Below are 18,862 nucleotides of genomic sequence, written 5' to 3'. Positions count from 1 at the left end.
ACACAAGACATGTACTGTCACTGTATTATTGTGCCTGTAGTTGAAATAATACATTTCTCATATACTAAGCAGCTGAACCCAATATGGTGCTTATGTTCTACAACTCATGCAAAATGGCAAAAACAACTTTTTTTTTTGGTCTCGGTCTCGGTCTCGGTCTCGAGCTGAACTGGTCTTGGTCTTGACTTGGTCTGTCTTGGTCTTGGTCTTGGTAGTGTCTTGGTCTTGATACTGTCTGGTCTTGGTAGTGTCTTGGTCTCGGTTTAGGCGGTCTTGACTACAAGTCTATAAATAGGCAACACAAAAAGTATTACTTCAAAGACCTGACTTTTTATGCTTGTCCTTCTTTGAAAGGTCTCACGTAAAGATGTGCACCCCTCTGCAAATTTGATTAAACCACCCCGAGATGATCGGGATTATGATTCAAGGATTATGTTCACTAATCCAAACGTATATCTCTTGATAAAGGATAATAACCAGTAATCCCCTTGATGAATGGATGCCTAATGTGGACGACAGGGTCACGCCACTGACGTGCAACAGTGCTGCCATCTAGTGTTTGCAGACGAGAACTCGGCACACAAACAGGTAGAAACCGCCAGCAACAGTCTTTGGTACGAATGATCACTTCCACATTCTGAATTAGTTGAGATATTTTCTTGAAATAAATATCTTTGAATCGGGCAAACAAAAAATGTAATTAAATATTCATGTTTCTCTGCCAAAATGAAATCCTGGCAGCGAGGATGATGATTCAAAACAGCAAGTGGCTGCAAACACCAGATATATTTGAACAGGTAATTCATTTAAATATTTTGACAGGATTTTCTGGCAAGGTGAGGGTTGGAAAGGAGTGCAAATTTAGTTAATTTCTGCCTCAGTAGGAAAAAATATATATATTTTCCATGCAAGCATTTTGTTGTGAATGTGAGTGAAAGCACTAATTGCTGCGTTGGTAGAAGCAGCAGGCCGTGATGACAGGGATTAGCAGTTTAGCTCCTCCAGCAGCCTCCTCGCTGGGATTTACAGAGGAAAAGCTCTAACGTGGCCACGCTGCTGCAACCTGCTGAGGTTTATCCAGTGGGTTCGCTCAATCTGAAGGAAACATTTTCAAGACAGGAAACTGTATTTATATATAGAGAGATGACTGGATGTATAAATATCATCATTGAAATCTTCGATCTGTGATAAAGCTGATTCATTCAATCAGGTGTTTAGACCGAGACACGTGCAGGTACAGAAACCAGGGGAAGTGATGCCCACCGTTGAACTTTGGACAGTTTTACTTATAGTTGAGTAAGAAATAAGAGACACAAGCTAGAATATTTCATGTTATTACTTCATTAAAGAAAGTGGTCTTACCTTCATTCTGACGGCTGTTTAGCTCTCCTCGGTCAAAGCATCTCAACCATGTGTGGAAGCAGCACTGAGGTAATCCACTTGTTCTGTCTGTGTGTGTGTGTGTGTGTGTGTGTGTGTGTGTGTGTGTGTGTGTGTGTGTGTGTGTGTGTGTGTACAGCATGACATATGGCATATAAACGATATGCCATTTGCAGCAGGTCAAGTGCCTGATCCCAGTGTTATTTAACACGTAGCACACGTGATTGCAACGAGACTGACAGCTAATTTAAAAGGTTCTTATTAAATGAATCGTGAAGTAATAGTTTGACATTTTGACAAATACTTCCATGTCAAGAGTTAGATAAGAAGAATTATAGAATTATAATTACAGCCAATAGTCACTTAGCTTAGCTTAGCATAAATACTGGAAACGGGGGGAAACAGCTAGCGTGGTTTTGCCTTTTAATTTTTTTTTTGTTTGTTTAAGCACGTTATCTAGTTTGTGTAATTTGTACCAAGTTAGATTTAAGTTGCGTTATATTGTCACTATGTGGTTGCCAGGCAACCAGCAGAGATTTCAGGAAGCTACTGCTCCCACAAAATAGTTCCCTGAAAAACCCAAAACTTCCTCATTTCTACACTTAAATGTGGGATCAAACGTGGAAGTAAACTAGACCTGTAGAGGTCCTGGTAGGCATTCTTTTGTTGTTGTGATATGACAAATATATATAAGAGTTGTAGCAAATATTTCGGGCAAGAAAAGACAATTTCCCCAAATTATTTTTTATCATGAGTGATTTTTGCCGATTGGATGATAGTTTTGCTACTTAGATGCCCTCAAAGAGTCCTGCTCACCTGACACCCCCTCCCACCTACACACACCTGGTCCCACTGTCCTCCTCAGCCCTGCTGTCCATATCTTCTCCACACACTGCTTGCCAGTACGTCAAAGTTGCCATATGCCACATTCCCTTGAGTTCCGGCCAGTTCTTTCTTGTTACCTCATTAACCTGGCGTCCCACCTGCTTATCCCCGGCTCATCTGCAGCGGTCTGTCTGTTTGTTGCCTCATTCTTTAAGCCTAAATCCACACGCCGTCTCTGCTGCAATACATCACACAAGTCGGCCTGTTTTCCTGTTCACACACCAGCCATGACAGTTTTAAAAAGAGGGCAGAGGAACCTCCCATCTCCAGCTACGTGAAGTCTACAGACACTAGAGGAGAAAGAGATGCTCACGCTCTTTAAGACACCCAGAAACAACACACTATAAATCGTTTTAATGGAGAACAACAACCTTACAACAGGTAATTAATCGGCCACTTCAAATCCACAGCAAATGTGCAAAAAATAATAAAAGTACACATGCAAAATACTGCTATTTACTGGTGTGATTTATAATATCTAATGACTTCTTTTATAATACCACTTCCCAAAATGCCTGTACACATTTAAATGAATAAAGGACAGCACTTGAATCTCTAGTTGTGATGCAGCAGCACGTCATATCACTTCCAGACGGGATCGACACAAGCAGGAACTGAACCCAGATGGGAAAACGTTTGGACAGTAATGTGACGGAGGTTTCCTCTCCTGCAGTGCACCTCATCCTCTCTGACTCTGTCTGGACAACAAAGACCAGCAGCACACGTCCGGCCTCTCCACGCACATCCACCTACAGCCTCCTGCAGGCAGGTTTTACACCGTAGACTTCATTAACGGGAGAAGACGGGGAGGCGAGGGCTTTGTTACCCACACAGAGGACGGAGAAGGGGGGAGGTGGAGATGCGAGAGAAAGAAACCCCGAAACTGATTACTGCTCGGAACGGATTCAGCTGCTGGGTGAACCGCTGCTTAACTGCCTGCTCCGCCGTCAAAGTGAAAACATTTCACTCAAAGTAAAATACCACAAAAAGAAGTAAAAACACTCGTGATTTAACTGGCATCCCTAATTATCCACTTCCATCCCATCAGGATCACTGTGGTTGCCAGGCTGCTGCTGATGATGATGATGGTGATGCTGATGATGATGATGGGTGTGATGATGCTGAGGATGCTGGTTGTGGTGGTGACTGACAGGATGAAGAGTTTTATTCTGACTTGTCTCAGGCAGGTCTTCTGCCTGATTCTGGTGACCGGTGGGTGGTGTGACTGGTTGATGGTGGTGGTGATGAGGGTCAGGGTGATGGTGAGGGTGACGATGACGAAGATGATGGCTACCGTGATAAGATGTGTCTCCCTCCTCTGGCTGGTCAGTGTCCAGTTGAATTGTGGGTATTGTAGTTGTCTGGCTGACATTCAAGTGTGTTGTCTCGTTCATCATCTTGTTACTTGATAAAGTAGAGTTAACCTGGAAAAATAAAAAAAAAGATGAAATTATATTCTATTTTTGGAGTTTAATGCCACATCCAATGCATGTATTTGGCCACTGGGGGCAGCAGAACAAAGTGAAAACACGTGACCGCCATCACATTTATTCAGTCATTTTTTCACATAAAAACCTTGATGGGTGCAGCTTTGGATCGAGGGAGTACTAAACACTGAAAATTTGATTTTCTTTTTTTACTTTTCACAGCCATTTTGCCTCACAGTGTGTGTTTACTCACCGTGCAATTGCAGATGTTTTTGAGATAAGTGGCTCGGATTGCAGCTTCTACATAGACCGAATGTAGGAAACTGTACGGGAGCACTATGTGGAAGGTGAGCAGACCACACCTGGAGAAACCAAACAAAAAAAAGGGAGATAATCACTGCTTCCTTCCTTATGTTCACAATGTGATGCATGAACAAGTATAGCTGTTTGTTTCTTTTATCTCTAAATACCAGGTAAATCCCTTTCAAAGAACATAACATAGTTTTACTTTTACAATCTTTTGAAAGAGTGAACTCGATACTATAATCTAGAAATTAGTGATTGGTAATATGTATTATGAGAGCAGGGAAAGGTCAAAATCATGGCATGAGGGTGCCATATTTTATTTTCACACTCACTAAAGAGCTAAAATTAAAAACCTACCTATCGTAGATCAGGAAGTCGTCTTTGTCGCCATCGAGAGCCTCCCACACGTCATCTTGAAAGGGGGTCTGCTGGTAGACCGGAACACCGGGGGGCGCTCTTCTCTTCAGCTCCCAGTACATGGCCCTGGACATGGCCTCGCGCTCATTCACGATCATGAAAGACACCTCGGTGAGGTTGCTGCGGTTCAGCTTGTCACGCAGGCCTCCCATCCTACAGAGGGACGGATGAAGACGTGGATTTAAACTTTAACAAATAATATTTTGATTTTAATATCCACAAGGACTGCAGTACTTTACTTTTGTCTTTTTCTAACACTGTCCATGTTCTTACTTGGAGGCCTGAGTGAGACAGAACTGTCAGCTGGCCTTCAGCAGCGCCACCACGACCACATTTCCCAGCAGCCCTTGCATGGGTGCGTGTCCCTTTATTGCCCAGTGGGGGGCAGGTTTGCAGATACTGGAGGCGTCATTGTCCCCCTCCACCATCAGAGACACATGCGAGGCCCACAGCAGCCCCGGCAGGACGGCGTACAGCCACAGCGGCGAGCGGCGGCTCATTGTCCCTCCGTGGCCGGCTGGACTGAATCTACCTGAGGAGACAGACGGGAAACACTCAACGATGGTTTGACTGATATTAAAACACCAATAGAAAACATACTCTGAGACTTAGATACCCAGATATTCACAAAAACCCTTTGCTAAAGCTTGACACTGAATCAGGATGAGTGCTGGACTACGACAGTGCACGGCAGCACGTGCACGCTCTGGGATAAAAGCAGATCCGATGTTTGGCAGGTTGGCTCTGCCCCGAACCGAACGCCCAGGCGGTCTGATCCCCGGATAATTAAAGAGTAAACCCTCATTGTCTTTCTCATCGCATGTGGAGATAATCTGTTTATTATGGGGTAAACAGCCATCAGGCAGAAGAATGTCGGGGGGCAAAGAGAGGCTGGGACAGTGACATCACGCTGTACAAACACATAAATATGCTCGTTTTCAGATTTAATAGTGTCACTTTAAGATAAGTTATTAAATGTGCTCTTTTTCAGATTTAATAGTGTCACTTTAAGTTAAGTTATTAAATTGTAAATTTGATCTCAATCAGGAGGTCGGCGTCTGGAAAACAAGCTCACGGCTCCGGTTTTACCAACATGAAGGAATCCTGTCTGTGTCCCAGCCTGCCTGCTGAAATCAGATTATATTATATATAAATATGCATTTAACAAATTAGTGACCAAATAATTAACTATTTTGAAAACTGAGTAGAAAACTGCCATTACTAATGCAAAAACTTAAAAATCAAACACAATTGTTTAGCGTATTTCACAACTTACTGACATTTAATAACTCATCTGAGCCCCAAAAAGAAATCCTTCTTACCTCTGTCCGCTCTCTGTGAGCCACATAAACACAGCCAGTAAACGCCTGTTGTTTTTAAAGCCTGTGGGCTTGACGAAGCACTTCCCCCAAATCAAACAGACGGGGAGAGAGAGAGAGAGAGAGACCCAGTATCAAAGTGCTGACAGAGCTAACAGTGTTTACCTGAGGGGGGGGGGCCCGGATGATGGGCATTACGCACATCCTGACCACGTCAACAAAGCCAGGAGAAGCTGTGATTACCACACACACGGAGGGACAGTGATTCCCTCGCTGTATCTTAGCTGGTAGTTTGCTGCTCTTTTAATGCTCTGAATCCTGCATACTGCACCTTTAATGATGGCTGCATTCAACTGAGGTCCACCGGGCCCTGGTAACGTGCATGCTGACCCACTGTCTAGCATGCTGACTCACTGTCTAGTATGCTGACTCACTCATTAGGAGCCGTTGTCGATGTTAACACCTGTGATTTTTGGTTTTGGTTTCCAAAGTAAAGTCCTGGTTCTGGTTCTCCCGGAGCTTGGATCTGGGTCTGTTCGAGACCGGCTGGTCGCTGTTGGAGGCCCCACTGGAGTTTCTGGTGAAGCCACAAACAGACATTGCAGGGAATCAGACGTGTTGACGGGCATTCAGAATAACTACACATATATCTACATATAATACACATAAATGTATTATAAACCCATTGCATATGAACTGTTTAGAGTAGTCGTCAGTTTAAATTTAATTAAAAAGTCGTTGTTTCAACCTTTTTTTTTAAACGTAGCCTAATAAACTTGTTCTTCATGAGAATTTAAGCACAGAGGAGAGCTTGAAAACCCATCTAGTCTCAGTGGGATTAGCATGTTAGCATCTTAGCGAGTACATCATGCTGACGTTTAGCTGCAGAGCCTCGAATGCAGCGTGACTGCAGACTCCGGGTCGTGTTTACCATTGAAACAACCTCTCCTACGCGATATTGATCTCATGGCTGAGTACATTTACTTCACTAGGCACGGCTCGGGGCTTTTGACTGTGTGGAGGTGAATGCCACCATGTGACAAACAAAACCGTGGTTGCACTTTTGAAACGGGCAAGAGGCCAAAAAAAATCAATGACAGTCAGCAACGACAGTCGCTGCAAAGAGTTAGCAATGAAAGCAACGTAAACTGTACAGATGAGCCTCGAAGCTAAATCTGTAACCTATACACCACATTTTCTTGCTCTTATTAATCTTTCTATCTAAATGTTCATTCTGCGGTTCAGCTCAGGCAACAAGCCAATTAAAAAAAACAAATATCTAATCTCTTGTGTGAGTGATTGGCTTAAAGTCCAACCTGGGCAAAAATAAAGTGTCAGAAGTAAAGTTTGTGTAAAGATAACGTGGGCTGGAGCTGCTCACCTGATCCGTCCAGGATTTAGTGACTTCAGGAGACTTGTGGTTCACATTTTTAACCCACCAGTGACGCCATCACAACGCTGTTTATTTGTCACATTCACACAAAATAGGGCAAAGTCTTTACAATCACTTTATTTTCTCACAGTGTGATGTTTTGGATATTGGATGTCATGTGACTCACTGCAAGTAGCCGGATACCCGTTGTGGTAACTCATTACTGGTCGTTATTTTATTTACCCATGGAGGATTTACTTTTATTCCCCACACCTCTAAAAGGGTGTGCTCCGGTGACAGATGAGGTTAATTAACACTGCATTGTTTGAAAGCAAACCCCACCGATTTAAATGCAAACATCTCCCTAGACACGTCTTAATCCCAGCTGTGTGATACTGCTTCACACGCAACCGTCAAGTCATAAATACTCTAATAATAAAAACTCTAACAAAAAAATAAAGCTTGCATAAAAGGTACAGGAAAGTGTTTTACATGCCAGAGTCCTCATAGTATTGGAATACTCGAGCTAAACCAGGTGAGAGAGTGAATTTGAGTATCCTGAAAACAACCAGGGTTTCATTCTGCATGTCAACGTTAAATCAGCTGCAAACACAGGCAACGATGTCAACGGGCTTTTGTGCAAATAATGTCTCCAGATTCTCCACGGTGATCTCTCGTACATCTCCTCACATGCTGCGGCATGTCACCGTGGCAACGAAACGCCAGAAGCATATAACCGCGAGCCCCAGCGTCCGGCAGCGTCAATCCGGCGACAATTCAAATGAGTCAGCTCACAGTCTCTGTCAAGTGAAGCGCAGCTTTCCATCGATCCATTCAGAAATGAGAGAAGAAGACAAACGCGTCCCTCCTTTGGTTCACTGCCCGCGATCAGGACAGCACCCCTATGAGTTCCTCCTCGTCGTTGCCCCCGACGCCTTCCGTGGGACTGTCACAGGTGGCCATGAGCCCCAGGCCCAGCTCCGCCAGCTCCTCGCAGCTCATGTCGGTCGTCACCATGATCTTGGTCTCCAGGCGGTTGCACAGAGTCCTGTAGGAGGGCAGCGGGTACCCCACCTCCCGCAGGTACTCGTAGCCCTTTGTGCCGACCGCACAGCGGATCTTCCGGGCCTTCAGGATGGTCTCCGGGGACCAGACGGCGCGTCGGGAGCGCTTGGTGAGGGACAGGGCGCGGATCTGGTCCTCGTACAGGAAGTTCTGGAGGCCCTTCTCGATGCGGTCGAGCCGATACAGGCGCTTCTTCATCTCCTCTGCCTGAAAGAGAACAGAAGAGAAACATTCACACTTACTGATACGTATATTTAAATGGCAGCTGCCCACAGCAGTAGTACTGTTCACGTGCACGATTTGAAGTCTTTCTGCCATGATTTAGTAATAAGCCAGCAGGCCGCCCTACCTCCTTCTGCAGCCTTGCAGTGTGCTGCATCTCCTGCTCCAGCTGCTTCTTGAGGAGGTGACACTGTGTGCAGGGTTGCTGGTCCTCGGCGGTCCGGTCTGCATCCTCGTCCTCCAGGCCGAGCAGAGGGGTGCGTCTGGCGTAGCCGTGATCCCCGAAGTTCAGCTCCTTCTCAACTACAAACACAAAGCAACGTCAGTCCGGACAAGCCATAGAAACATCAAGTCACCCTATCGTTGCACGTTTTACCTGGTTCTGGTTTCATGGGCAGCAGGATGTAAGGAATGGTGACTGCTGGGTAAGGAGGGTCTCCGATACTGAACAGGGTGGGGATGGCGTTGGGTTTCAGCTTCTTTCCCCCAGCTGGAGACCTCGCTATCTCCTCAAACTGGCTCTGCTCAAAATGGTCCTTGGATGGGGATGTTATCGATCACAAATACACAAGAACACGCACACATTAGTGACAATCAGCTGCACCCAGAGGGGAATTCACCATTATGTGACTTCTATGATGACTATATGAAGTCCTAGCCATGTTAACGTTGGTAACCTGGTAACACTACCTGGCAGAGTCTGGAGTGAGGGGTCGGTTCGAAGTCTCGCCGACAGTTCACCACCCATTTCTTCTTGCGGATCGGGTCTTTGGGGAACCTGAACAGCTGTTTCCCGATGCTGGTTGAGTTGGAGCAGTTCGGCGCGGAGCAGCCACCCATCGTGGGAAGGTTTTTAAAAAAAACAAAACGAGCAGCAAAGCTAAAAATAAATAAATAAATAAAAATGTCGAGATAGCTTGTCTCAGCAGGGATTTTTTAAACTCATTAACGTTACTTTAAGCTAACTACTTACGTATGAATAAAAAATACAAATAAAGGGAAAAGTTACACACGCGTTAACGCGAGGAAACCGGAGTGCTCTCTGTCACACTCGTACGTCGTGTTTCATGGATGCAATTTAAAATACTTTACCGAAGATTAAAAAGAATTCTGACTTTGTTTGAGCCAAAATGGCGCACTTCACCTCGACGCTCCAGTATAGTGACGTATTGTTTATGTGCGTCTATCGCGAACGCCTGCTTCAATTGTTTTTATCGAAAAGCGAAGAAAATCGAACAAAGCGAGATTAAATATGAATCACAAAACATATTCGTTCATTGAATGGTTATGTGTGAATATAAATGGATTTTTTTTTTTTTTAAGTAACAAACGCTTTTTATTTTCTCTCAGGCAATACTCGGACTACTGTGGGGTTTTCCTCCAAGACCCCGAGAAGCACGTTGAAATGTTTACGGTGTTAGCGCCGTTAGCTGTCTCCCCGAACAAGTGCTGATACATAATCAACTTCTAAAGTAATTACCGAATATATGAAGATAATAAAAACAAATCAAATTAAGCGCTCCACGTAGAGCAGCGGGCGAGAACCTCGCCACGGTAGTTAGCTAAGCTAAGCTAAGCTAAGTTTTCCCCCATTCAGTTAGCCGTCGGTTTCTGCAGAAAACGTTTCAGACCGTAAACCCAGTTGAAACCGAACATGGTGTCCTCACTGGTCGTTCCAGTGATCGACGTCCAGAATGATAACTTCAAGGAGCTCTGGCCTGCTATGGTGGTGGCCATTAAAACGGCGTCCTTCGTTGCATTGGACACGGTAAGTGCAGTTAAATGGACTCTTAATGCATTACAGGTTGTCCCTGTTTAGTTAATATAATTACCACCATATATGCATTAAACAACTGTAATTACAGTGATCTCCAGCCTTGTAATCCATCCCTATTGACTATAACGTCCAGCTAAGAAACACCTTCTTCCCAGTGATTTACATGGGTTTTTAAAGGAGATGACACATCTTTGATATCCTGTAAAGTCATTAAAAGTAAATTACCTGCATTCATCTAGCTAACTAGCTACTCAAGGCGCTTCACAGTACATTCAGTCGTTTTTTACACATTCACACACTGATAGCTGAGGAGCCGCCTGCACATAAATACACATTCAATCGTAATGGAGTTCAGTGTCTTGCCCAAGGACACTTAGGCATGCAGAATGGAGGAGCCGACTATTAAAAAAAGCCCTTATAATAACATTTTAAAAGGGGGAAGGTGGACTTGGTTGACTAACTGTTGTTATTGTTGCATACATGTGTTATTATTATATATTATTCCTATATGAATCCTTATTCCTAACTCTAAACACTGGCAGGTCTAGTTCGGTAACACTGACTCACGTCACTGCCTCCCACACACACCATGCACACTCTTAACTAGCTGTCATTGCATGCATCATTGTAGCTGCTTTGTCTCCCAGGCTGTGTGTTGGTTTTTCCCATGTCTGTCTTTAAAACATTGCCATGTTGTTTCAGGAGCTGAGCGGTCTTGGAAACAGGAAGTCCTTGCTGGCCGTGTGAGTAAAATGATGAGTTTTTCTTGCTGCACTTCTTCCTAATACACACGCTCAGCTGGTTGATGTGCAAGTAGCCATGGAAGTTGTCAGTCGCTGACCTTTCGCTGTCGTGTTTCAGATCCATAGAGGACCGTTACAAAGCCATATGCCAAGCTGCTCGCTCTCGCTCCATCCTCTCCCTGGGAATCGCCTGTTACAAGAAACTGGGCGACAAGGTGCAATGAGATGATGCCTTGTCCTATTGCAGAAAAGTCTGTGCGGCCGTCTGTGTTACGTCTGTGACGTTTCATCTCCCCCCTTCCTTCCTCAGGCTGCAGACACATACCTGGTCCAGGTGTATAACCTCACCCTGCTGTGTTCGGAGGAGTACATCATCGAGCCCCAGTCGGTCAAGTTCCTGGTTCAGCACGGATTCGACTTTAACAAGCAGTACGCCTGTGGAATCCCTTACTTAAAGGGCAATAATAAGGTGGTGACTCTTACATGCGCTTCACTCTCTGTGTTGTGCTGTTTGTCCTGAGCTCTCTGCTGTTAGCCGTCTGTTTTTACTTTTCTCACAAATGCAAGTTTTCCCCAAGACGCCAAAGGACTTTGATGTTTTAAATCAGTGGAGTTCTCCTTTGAAGTTTATTTACAGAATGCAAATTATTATGCTGTTCTGTTCATTAATACGGGATGATGATTATTATTATTGTTGAGATTTCTCTGCTTCACGCATGCCTGAGCTTGAATGAATATGCTCAGGAGAATTGATCTCCCTCAGACGATGTTCTTTGATTTCTAGCTGTCTTTTCTGACCCTTGTCAGGACGCATCAGACAACCGCGGCGTCCACATCCGGGCCTTGTTCACCGAACTGCTGCGAGCCAGAAAACCCCTGGTGCTCCACAACGGCCTCATCGACATGGCCTTCCTGTACCAGGTACCCGCTTACTGTGGCAGGTTTTACCTGTTCAGTTTCGTTGCTGTTCTCATTTTTAAGTTAATTTCTCCTACAGAAATGTAGTACCAACTATTTCAAATGAAAGGGAACGTGATTTCTTTTCCAATATTTCTCACATTTTACAGAAAAAAAACGTATTATTCATTAATCAGGTAACATTTTTGCAGATTAATAAACTGTTTTAATAAAAAAAGACCTTGTTGAAATCTCACTAGTTAGGAAGTTGAAGTCTTTGTCGAGCTTTACCGTCAGCTGAGGTAAAATCAAAGTATCCAAAAATAATCCCTCCTAAAACGACTCATGATTTGTTTTGGCTTTTGAACCCACTGTCTTTCCCGCAGCATGCCGGCTATAACTGTGTTTTATAATGCACTGGTTTTTTTTTCTGCCAGAGTTTTTATGCACATCTGCCTGAGCGCTTGACCACCTTCACAGCCGATCTGTCTGAGATGTTTCCTGCTGGCGTCTATGACACCAAATATGTGTGTGAATTTGAGATCCGGCTCACTGCCTCCTATCTGGAGTATGCCTATAAGAAATGGTGAGTGTTGTATACACACATATATTTGTAGCCGTATTTCACATTCTGTGGGTTGGTAGGACCTCCAGATGTATACATTAATGTGAACTTGAAAAGTGAGGGTTTTTTTCCCCCGATCTGTGTCTGTTTAATCCTCTCAGCTCCCTCATATTATCTCCTCTTCCTTCCAGTAAACTGGATAACAGTCGCATTGCGACCTCTGGAGCCACCAGGCCTCATGTCCAGGTGGAGTTCTGTCAGTACGGCGGGCAGATGTCCACCTACGTGGATTACAGAGTGTGTCCAGCTGTGTCCTCTGCTGAGGGACAGACTGACGTCTGCCAGCGCTTCTCTGTGAGTTCCAACAAGAGAAATCTGGTCAATCAAACAAATTCTTCAAGTAAAGGTTCAGTTTGCTTCCTGTGTCCATTCGTTTTAATTCCTCTGTCTTTGTGTTTGTCTGACAGGCGTTTGGCTGGTGTCCACATGGCAACCAGTGTCTCTTATCCCACGACACTGACCTGATCGTCCTCCAGGACGAGAAAGGCACGGGGGACAAGAGGAAAAAGAGGAAGAAAAACAGAGCCAAGAGGAGATCTGGAGGCGAGTCGGTGGACGACTCCTCCGCCCTCGACGGTGCGCCTCAACACAAAATGCCTCACATGGAGGTGGAAGAAACGGCAGGTAAAAAACAAGAAGCTGAGCTGTGCCCAGAAACAAAGCCTCTAACGGACACAAACGGCCAACAGAACAAAGGAGAGGACATGAAAATGGACATACAGAAGGAAGGAGGGGACATGAAAATGGGCCAACAGAAAAAAGGAGGGGACATGAAAATAGACCAACAGAACAAAGGAGGGGACATGAAAATGGACCAACAGAAGGAAGGAGGGGACATGAAAACAGACCAACAGAAGGAAGGAGGGGACATGAAAATAGACATACAGAAGGAAGGAGGGGACATGAAAATGGACCAACAGAAGGAAGGAGGGGACATGAAAACAGACCAACAGAAGGAAGGAGGGGACATGAAAATGGACCAACAGAAGGAAGGAGGGGACATGAAAACAGACCAACAGAAGGAAGGAGGGGACATGAAAATAGACATACAGAAGGAAGGAGGGGACATGAAAATGGAGAGCGAGGGGAACGGAGTGTCTGTACATAAGCCAGTCTGCAGAGACACTCCAACAACCAGTGACGACACAAAACCCAGCGAAAGGGGAGCAGGAGACGGAGAGAAGCTCAGCGAGCTCCCATCTAAGGCCGACGGTCCGAAGAAGAACCCTGACACGGGAACGCATCGGGCCGGGTTTGATGCCTTCATGACGGGGTACATCTTTGCCCACTCGTGTACCCTCAAGAAGGAAGGAGTGGGAGCTGGAGAGCAGCAGCAGCAGGAGGAGGAGAAGCAGCAGTCGTGGCTTCCGGCGTGTCTCAATAAGATTTACCTCAGCGGGAAGGAGGCTCCTCTCAACGTGGTTAAAAGCACCTTCTCCAAATCCTCGAAGGCGCACTTGCAGAAGATGGAGATGGTGTGGGGAGGGAAAGCTTAGTGTGCACACTTGTACGCAGCGTTGTCATGTACACACGTGCAGTTTCAAAATTCAATTTATTTTTAGCCCAGTTTGTCTCCATGGATAGATGTTGGTTCACCACTTTGGTCAAGAATGAAATAGCTAAAAAAACACAAAAACGAATGGACATTTTCTCCAAATATTCATGTTAAACAGAGGAATTATTCCCACTGTTTTGGTTTTAGTGGAAAATATCAACAATTATTGGACTGATCAGAAAGTTAAGTGATCTTTTACTTTCTTCTGGTGCCATTATCAATCAGGTCAGATTTTAATGGGTAATGGACAGTTTATGTTCGTGGCAGAGATATCATTTTTATTTCTTTAGCAGCCTTCTGTGTGTTTACTAATACTTTACGTCAAGTCATCTAATTGTAAAACACAATAAGGGGATTCGCACAAATTACAATGCAAAGGCATCTCTTTTAGGTTAGTATGCTAGTATTTCCCTCGGATGAGCCAAAGTGAGATGATGATTGATAAGCATTCAATCCCACATTTCAGTTTTTGTTAAAATAAATAAATAAATGAATGCTCTTTAACAGTCTTGTGTCTGTATTTCATCTTCTGGTTTGTATTCACTTCATATAACAGTACAATGATCCAATAACAGAACTCACAGTGTTGAATTGATGGTCTGAGACGCAGCGCTCACTCTAAATGATGCTGTGAATCGCTGCGCTGCTGCTTCAGGCTGTGTAGGTCACAGTTGTAGCTTATTAAATCAGGTAGAGGAGCACCAGCAGCACCACAGTCATGAATGCAACACCACCAGGAAAAGGATCCGCTTGTGGATCAGCACCGCTTTGAGCTAAATGCTAACAAAAGCATGCTGATGTACTGATGTTTAGCAGGTAATTATGCTTAAATGTTAGCCTTTTCCTCTGGCGCCACCCTCAGGACAAACTTCAAATTTTAGAAATGCCAAGGTTTTCTTTTTTTCACAGTTTCATCAAATATCTTTTCTGAGTATCCTAAATACACACACACATTATTTGTTATTATTATGGATTATATTTCCTTTTATTACTTTATTACTTACTTTTTTGAACGTGAATCATTTTCACTGTCCACTCATTTATCAACACAATTACCCTCAGTATGTGACCGTAATATTTAAATAATAAATAATTATTAAATATGTACAGCTGATCGGTGTAGAATTTAATGGAAACAACGATATGCGAGCAGCGGTCATTCAAATTAAAGATTGTCAAACTATGGCCGCTCTCAACAAGTTTTGTGCAGAAGTTCCACATTTTGACCGATATACTACTTTTGTCCAGCAGGGGGCGGTGTGTCGCAACACGAACTGGATGCTGACCGCTGTTGTAAAAGCACAAAGAAGGCGAAGAAGAAGAAGAAGAAGAAGAAGAAGAAGAAGAAGAACCGTGGACTCTGACAGTCCACACCGACCTGTCTGTCGTGCGACCTTCGTTACAAGCTTGGCGTTTGTTGGTTTGATCTCCAGCGTGTCTCTTTGCCGAAGCGGCCAAATGAACCGGACGCTGACGTCAGAGAACGACGGTTGATGCTCTCGCGTGCAGAAATGGCAGAAGATGAGATAGACTACAACATCGTGTTTCCGGATGCGGGGACATCGGGTGAGCATCAGTTCTCGTTCTCACTAGCTAGTGTGTGTGCGCGTTAGTTAACGCCTCAGTTAGCTTAGCATGCTAACGTTCATCTTTAGGCTGTTGGCTTAGCTTGCTAGCTTCGTTTAGCTTAGCTGGCCGTTTACAGCGTCTTTCTAACGGGTTAACGGGCGGTTTTGTCGTCTTGTCGTTGTGCTCAGAGCGACACTGGCGGGGGACAAAGGAGCCGGTGGTGATTCTGCTGGGCTGGGCTGGCTGCAGGGACAAACACCTCTCCAAATACAGCTCCATCTACAACGAACAGGTGAAACCTGCATGACATTTGTTTTTTTCCATTTAGCAGCATTGTAGAAGCAAAACATCCTCAGCAACTCCTATACGTTATGTGTGGATTCACCTTTAATAATGTTTTCTTTCCTCTCTCCTAGGGATGTGTCACCATCCGCTACACGGCGCCCCTAAAGACGGTCTTCATCTCCGAGTCGTTCGGCTACAAGGAGCTGAGCAGCACCGCCCTCAAGCTGCTGGAGATCCTCTATGACTACGAGGTGGAGAACAGTCCCATTTTCTTTCACGTGTTCAGTAACGGCGGCTTCATGCTGTACCGGTACATCTCAGAGTTGTTGCACACTGATAAACAGTTCAGCTCCTTGTGTGTGGTCGGGGCCCTGGTGGACAGCGCCCCGGGCAGCGCCAATGTCCGCGGGGCCCTGCGTGCACTGAGGGCCACCCTGGGGCCCAAAATATCTCCCGTTCTACGGTACGTCCTCCTCGCCCTTTTCGCAGTGACTGTTTTCCTGCTGCGTATCGTGCTCTACCCTCTGACCAAGTACATCCACAAGAATCACTACGACGCGGTGCAGGACAGGCCGCCCGCCTGGCCTCACCTCCACCTGTACTCCAGAGCCGACCAGGTGATCAGGCACGGGGACATCCAGCTCTTCGTGGAGACCCTGAGGCAAAAAGGCGTCCCCGTGGACGTTTTTGATTTCGTCTCCAGCCCTCACGTCGGTCATTTTCGTGATTTTCCCGAGCAGTACGCTGGCAAGTGCCGCGAGTTCCTGGTTGCTTGCATGAAGGACTCGGATGGCACCGAGATGAAGAACAGACGGAGAGTTCACGATCAGTGAAACTCGGGACGCTCATATGGTTTTGCTAGTCCTGTGAAGAAACCCGGGACGACTTTAGTTGTTCTCCGTCTGTCAAATCGGTTAGAAAAGAAGACAGCTGGAATTTGAGCTACTTCAAGATCAACGGTGATGTTTTTTCACGTCACCAGTGCACATAGTGGGAGGTTTCCAGACTAGAAACTAATCCATGTCTGGAAAAACCCGACTGTGTGAAACACACTAATTCACACCCTGCCTACTCCAATGTGTTTGCAATAGTCATATATGTTAAAAAATAAATGCTATACACTGAGTGAAAACGTGTATGCACTGTAAATTAGTAGTAGTGACTCTAAACCCGAGGCTAGTTATCGGATAATAATTTGTATCTTCTATTTATAAAATGTACAATGTATTTATTGTTGTAGTCCCACAATTAGCTGTTTAAATTAAATCGCGAGGACACTCACAATGAAGGCAAATTTAACACTTTAACGAGTATGAATAAAAAGACAGTCTCAACATGATTTTACGACTTTACGCAGCACTCCGTTTTTTTCTAATATGTGAATTAGATTGGTTTAAGTCAAGTTAAAGGTAATTGACAATGAATGTATACGTCCAGCAGAGCTATTGTTATTTCTAACTGACGTGCCTTCAATAAATCAAAATGCTCATAGAAAAGTTTTGTTGGCCTGTTTTTTGTATGTTTGATGATTACAAATAGTTTGGATTTGCCTCATACATTTTTTGGGGTTTCGCTTTCAGTGTTTTCCTTGTAAAATCGCCCACAAAGCATTAACTTCTGACGGGGACTCCTGTTGCAATCTTTTTGTAAATGACGTGTACATTGTGATGGCAAATTCCTAAAATCAACATACAGCTTCTGAGCAATCTGTCTTCTGTTATTAACATTCCTTTTCATTTCTGTCTTCATATTCAACAGTGATGTGAACAGGAAACATTTTCTTCTTCTCGTTATTTATTCCATTCAGTGTCTGTTATAAACAGTAGTATTAAAACTACACATTTTGTTCTTTTGTTGGTAGCCTAATGTCCATAAATAGAATAATTGATCCAAAGATAAAGCTAGTCACGCGATGCCCCCATTGTTTGCATCAACATGTTGTATATGATGCGCGATAAATCTGCACGATGAGCAAAAGACTCACAAACTCGCACACTTCGTCGACGCCTTCGTGTTGCGTCTCTGGTTCCACAAAGCCAGCGGGCTTGTGTAAAAGGAGACACAACCTAAGTTCAGTATAAATAGTGCGATCACATTATATCAAAGGGGTCTTCCTTCTGTGATTATGGTGGGATCTCTGTGTAAAAACACCTTAAAATGAGGCCGAGTTTCTTTTTATTGCTCGTGAAAGCTGTTCTGTTTGAACTGGAGTTGATCTTTTGACTTTGTTCCTTTTTGCTGATGACCAGAAAGCCTCGCTGGAGGTCGTGTTTGACCTGCACCTCACACCCAGAGGCAGATAACCCCCCCCCCCCCCCCCACTCTCATCATGAGACATTAGGAACTGTTTGAAGAGCGTGGCTCCGGATCGGTCCAGCAGGCACGGTTATCGAATGTCTGCCCGACATGTCAGGTTTGACATTTGGAAGAGCGACTCCTTTGGCATTTTGTCTGCGTGCTATTGCCCGGCCGCGGCACTTCATGTCTCACGTAGAGCCGCTCGGAGGTAGAAAGAGGAGAAGGTTTACATATCGCCACAGACGGATGAACATCGCTTACTGGAGTGAGCATGAGACCACCAGCTGGATCCGGCTGCTCTGATCCTGCTGGTGGTCCCCAGCTTCTGTTCAGTGACGTATAGGAAGTCCATCGTTCACTGAACCCACGTGTTACACAAAGGCCCACATTTCTCATTTTGTAATTGAAATAAATCCCATTTACATACGTATCCAGATAATAAGTAAAAAGTTGCTTTAAAAATTCCACAGAAAGTCGGTCTTCATAAGGAGGAAGACTTCTTGAGTAGTGCTCTCAATTCTAATGTCCTAATTATGGGTCAGGATCAAATATAGAAATTGCTGCCTATTTGAATGGAACTAAATTACAGATCCTTTGAGTTTTAAATTTAACAAGAAAATAAAAAAAAAAAGGCATTTCATATGTACAATATTTTATTAGATTATTATGTCAACTGCATTTTAATCTAACAGTGAAGCTAATTTTCAAGTTTAATTTATC

The 18,862-nt window shown here is 44.4% G+C and overlaps 4 protein-coding genes across 5 annotated transcripts; 2 read left to right on the top strand and 2 right to left on the bottom strand.

Annotated features, from left to right (window-relative positions):
- Positions 1-2,593: 2,593 nt before the first annotated feature.
- Positions 2,594-5,891, bottom strand: selenop2 (selenoprotein P2). Of its 2 annotated transcripts, XM_084007710.1 has the most exons (6): positions 5,738-5,891; positions 4,689-4,947; positions 4,356-4,568; positions 3,946-4,054; positions 3,570-3,689; positions 2,594-3,515 (listed from the first exon to the last, which is right to left on the bottom strand). In XM_084007710.1, exons 2-6 carry the CDS (start codon positions 4,913-4,915, stop codon positions 3,288-3,290), a joined length of 897 nt encoding a protein of 298 aa, XP_083863836.1. In that variant the 5' UTR covers positions 4,916-4,947; positions 5,738-5,891; the 3' UTR covers positions 2,594-3,287. The 2 variants fall into 2 exon arrangements, with proteins under 2 accessions (XP_083863836.1, XP_083863835.1); XM_084007709.1 differs by having other exon boundaries at positions 2,594-3,689; positions 5,738-5,890.
- Positions 5,892-7,195: 1,304 nt separating this feature from the next.
- LOC311012310 (uncharacterized protein) lies at positions 7,196-9,546 on the bottom strand. The gene is made up of 4 exons (XM_084007715.1): positions 9,084-9,546; positions 8,770-8,929; positions 8,521-8,696; positions 7,196-8,378 (listed from the first exon to the last, which is right to left on the bottom strand). The coding sequence occupies exons 1-4, from the start codon at positions 9,231-9,233 to the stop codon at positions 7,995-7,997; spliced, it is 870 nt and encodes a 289-aa protein (XP_083863841.1). The 5' UTR covers positions 9,234-9,546; the 3' UTR covers positions 7,196-7,994.
- Positions 9,547-9,719: 173 nt separating this feature from the next.
- Positions 9,720-14,034, top strand: toe1 (target of EGR1, exonuclease). The gene is made up of 8 exons (XM_084007689.1): positions 9,720-10,161; positions 10,873-10,913; positions 11,032-11,128; positions 11,224-11,382; positions 11,721-11,834; positions 12,248-12,396; positions 12,567-12,729; positions 12,843-14,034. Exons 1-8 carry the CDS (start codon positions 10,048-10,050, stop codon positions 13,929-13,931), a joined length of 1,926 nt encoding a protein of 641 aa, XP_083863815.1. The 5' UTR covers positions 9,720-10,047; the 3' UTR covers positions 13,932-14,034.
- Positions 14,035-15,331: 1,297 nt separating this feature from the next.
- On the top strand, positions 15,332-17,328 carry tmem53 (transmembrane protein 53). The gene is made up of 3 exons (XM_084007714.1): positions 15,332-15,556; positions 15,748-15,851; positions 15,976-17,328. The coding sequence occupies exons 1-3, from the start codon at positions 15,484-15,486 to the stop codon at positions 16,675-16,677; spliced, it is 879 nt and encodes a 292-aa protein (XP_083863840.1). The 5' UTR covers positions 15,332-15,483; the 3' UTR covers positions 16,678-17,328.
- Positions 17,329-18,862: the final 1,534 nt, after the last annotated feature.

The sequence above is a fragment of the Eutrigla gurnardus genome (genome assembly GCF_963514095.1).
Source record: "Eutrigla gurnardus genome assembly, chromosome: 4".
NCBI classification, from domain to species: domain Eukaryota; kingdom Metazoa; phylum Chordata; class Actinopteri; order Perciformes; family Triglidae; genus Eutrigla; species Eutrigla gurnardus.
The sequence above is the reverse complement of the archived record's forward strand: the minus strand, read 5'-3'. Positions and strand labels throughout refer to the sequence as shown.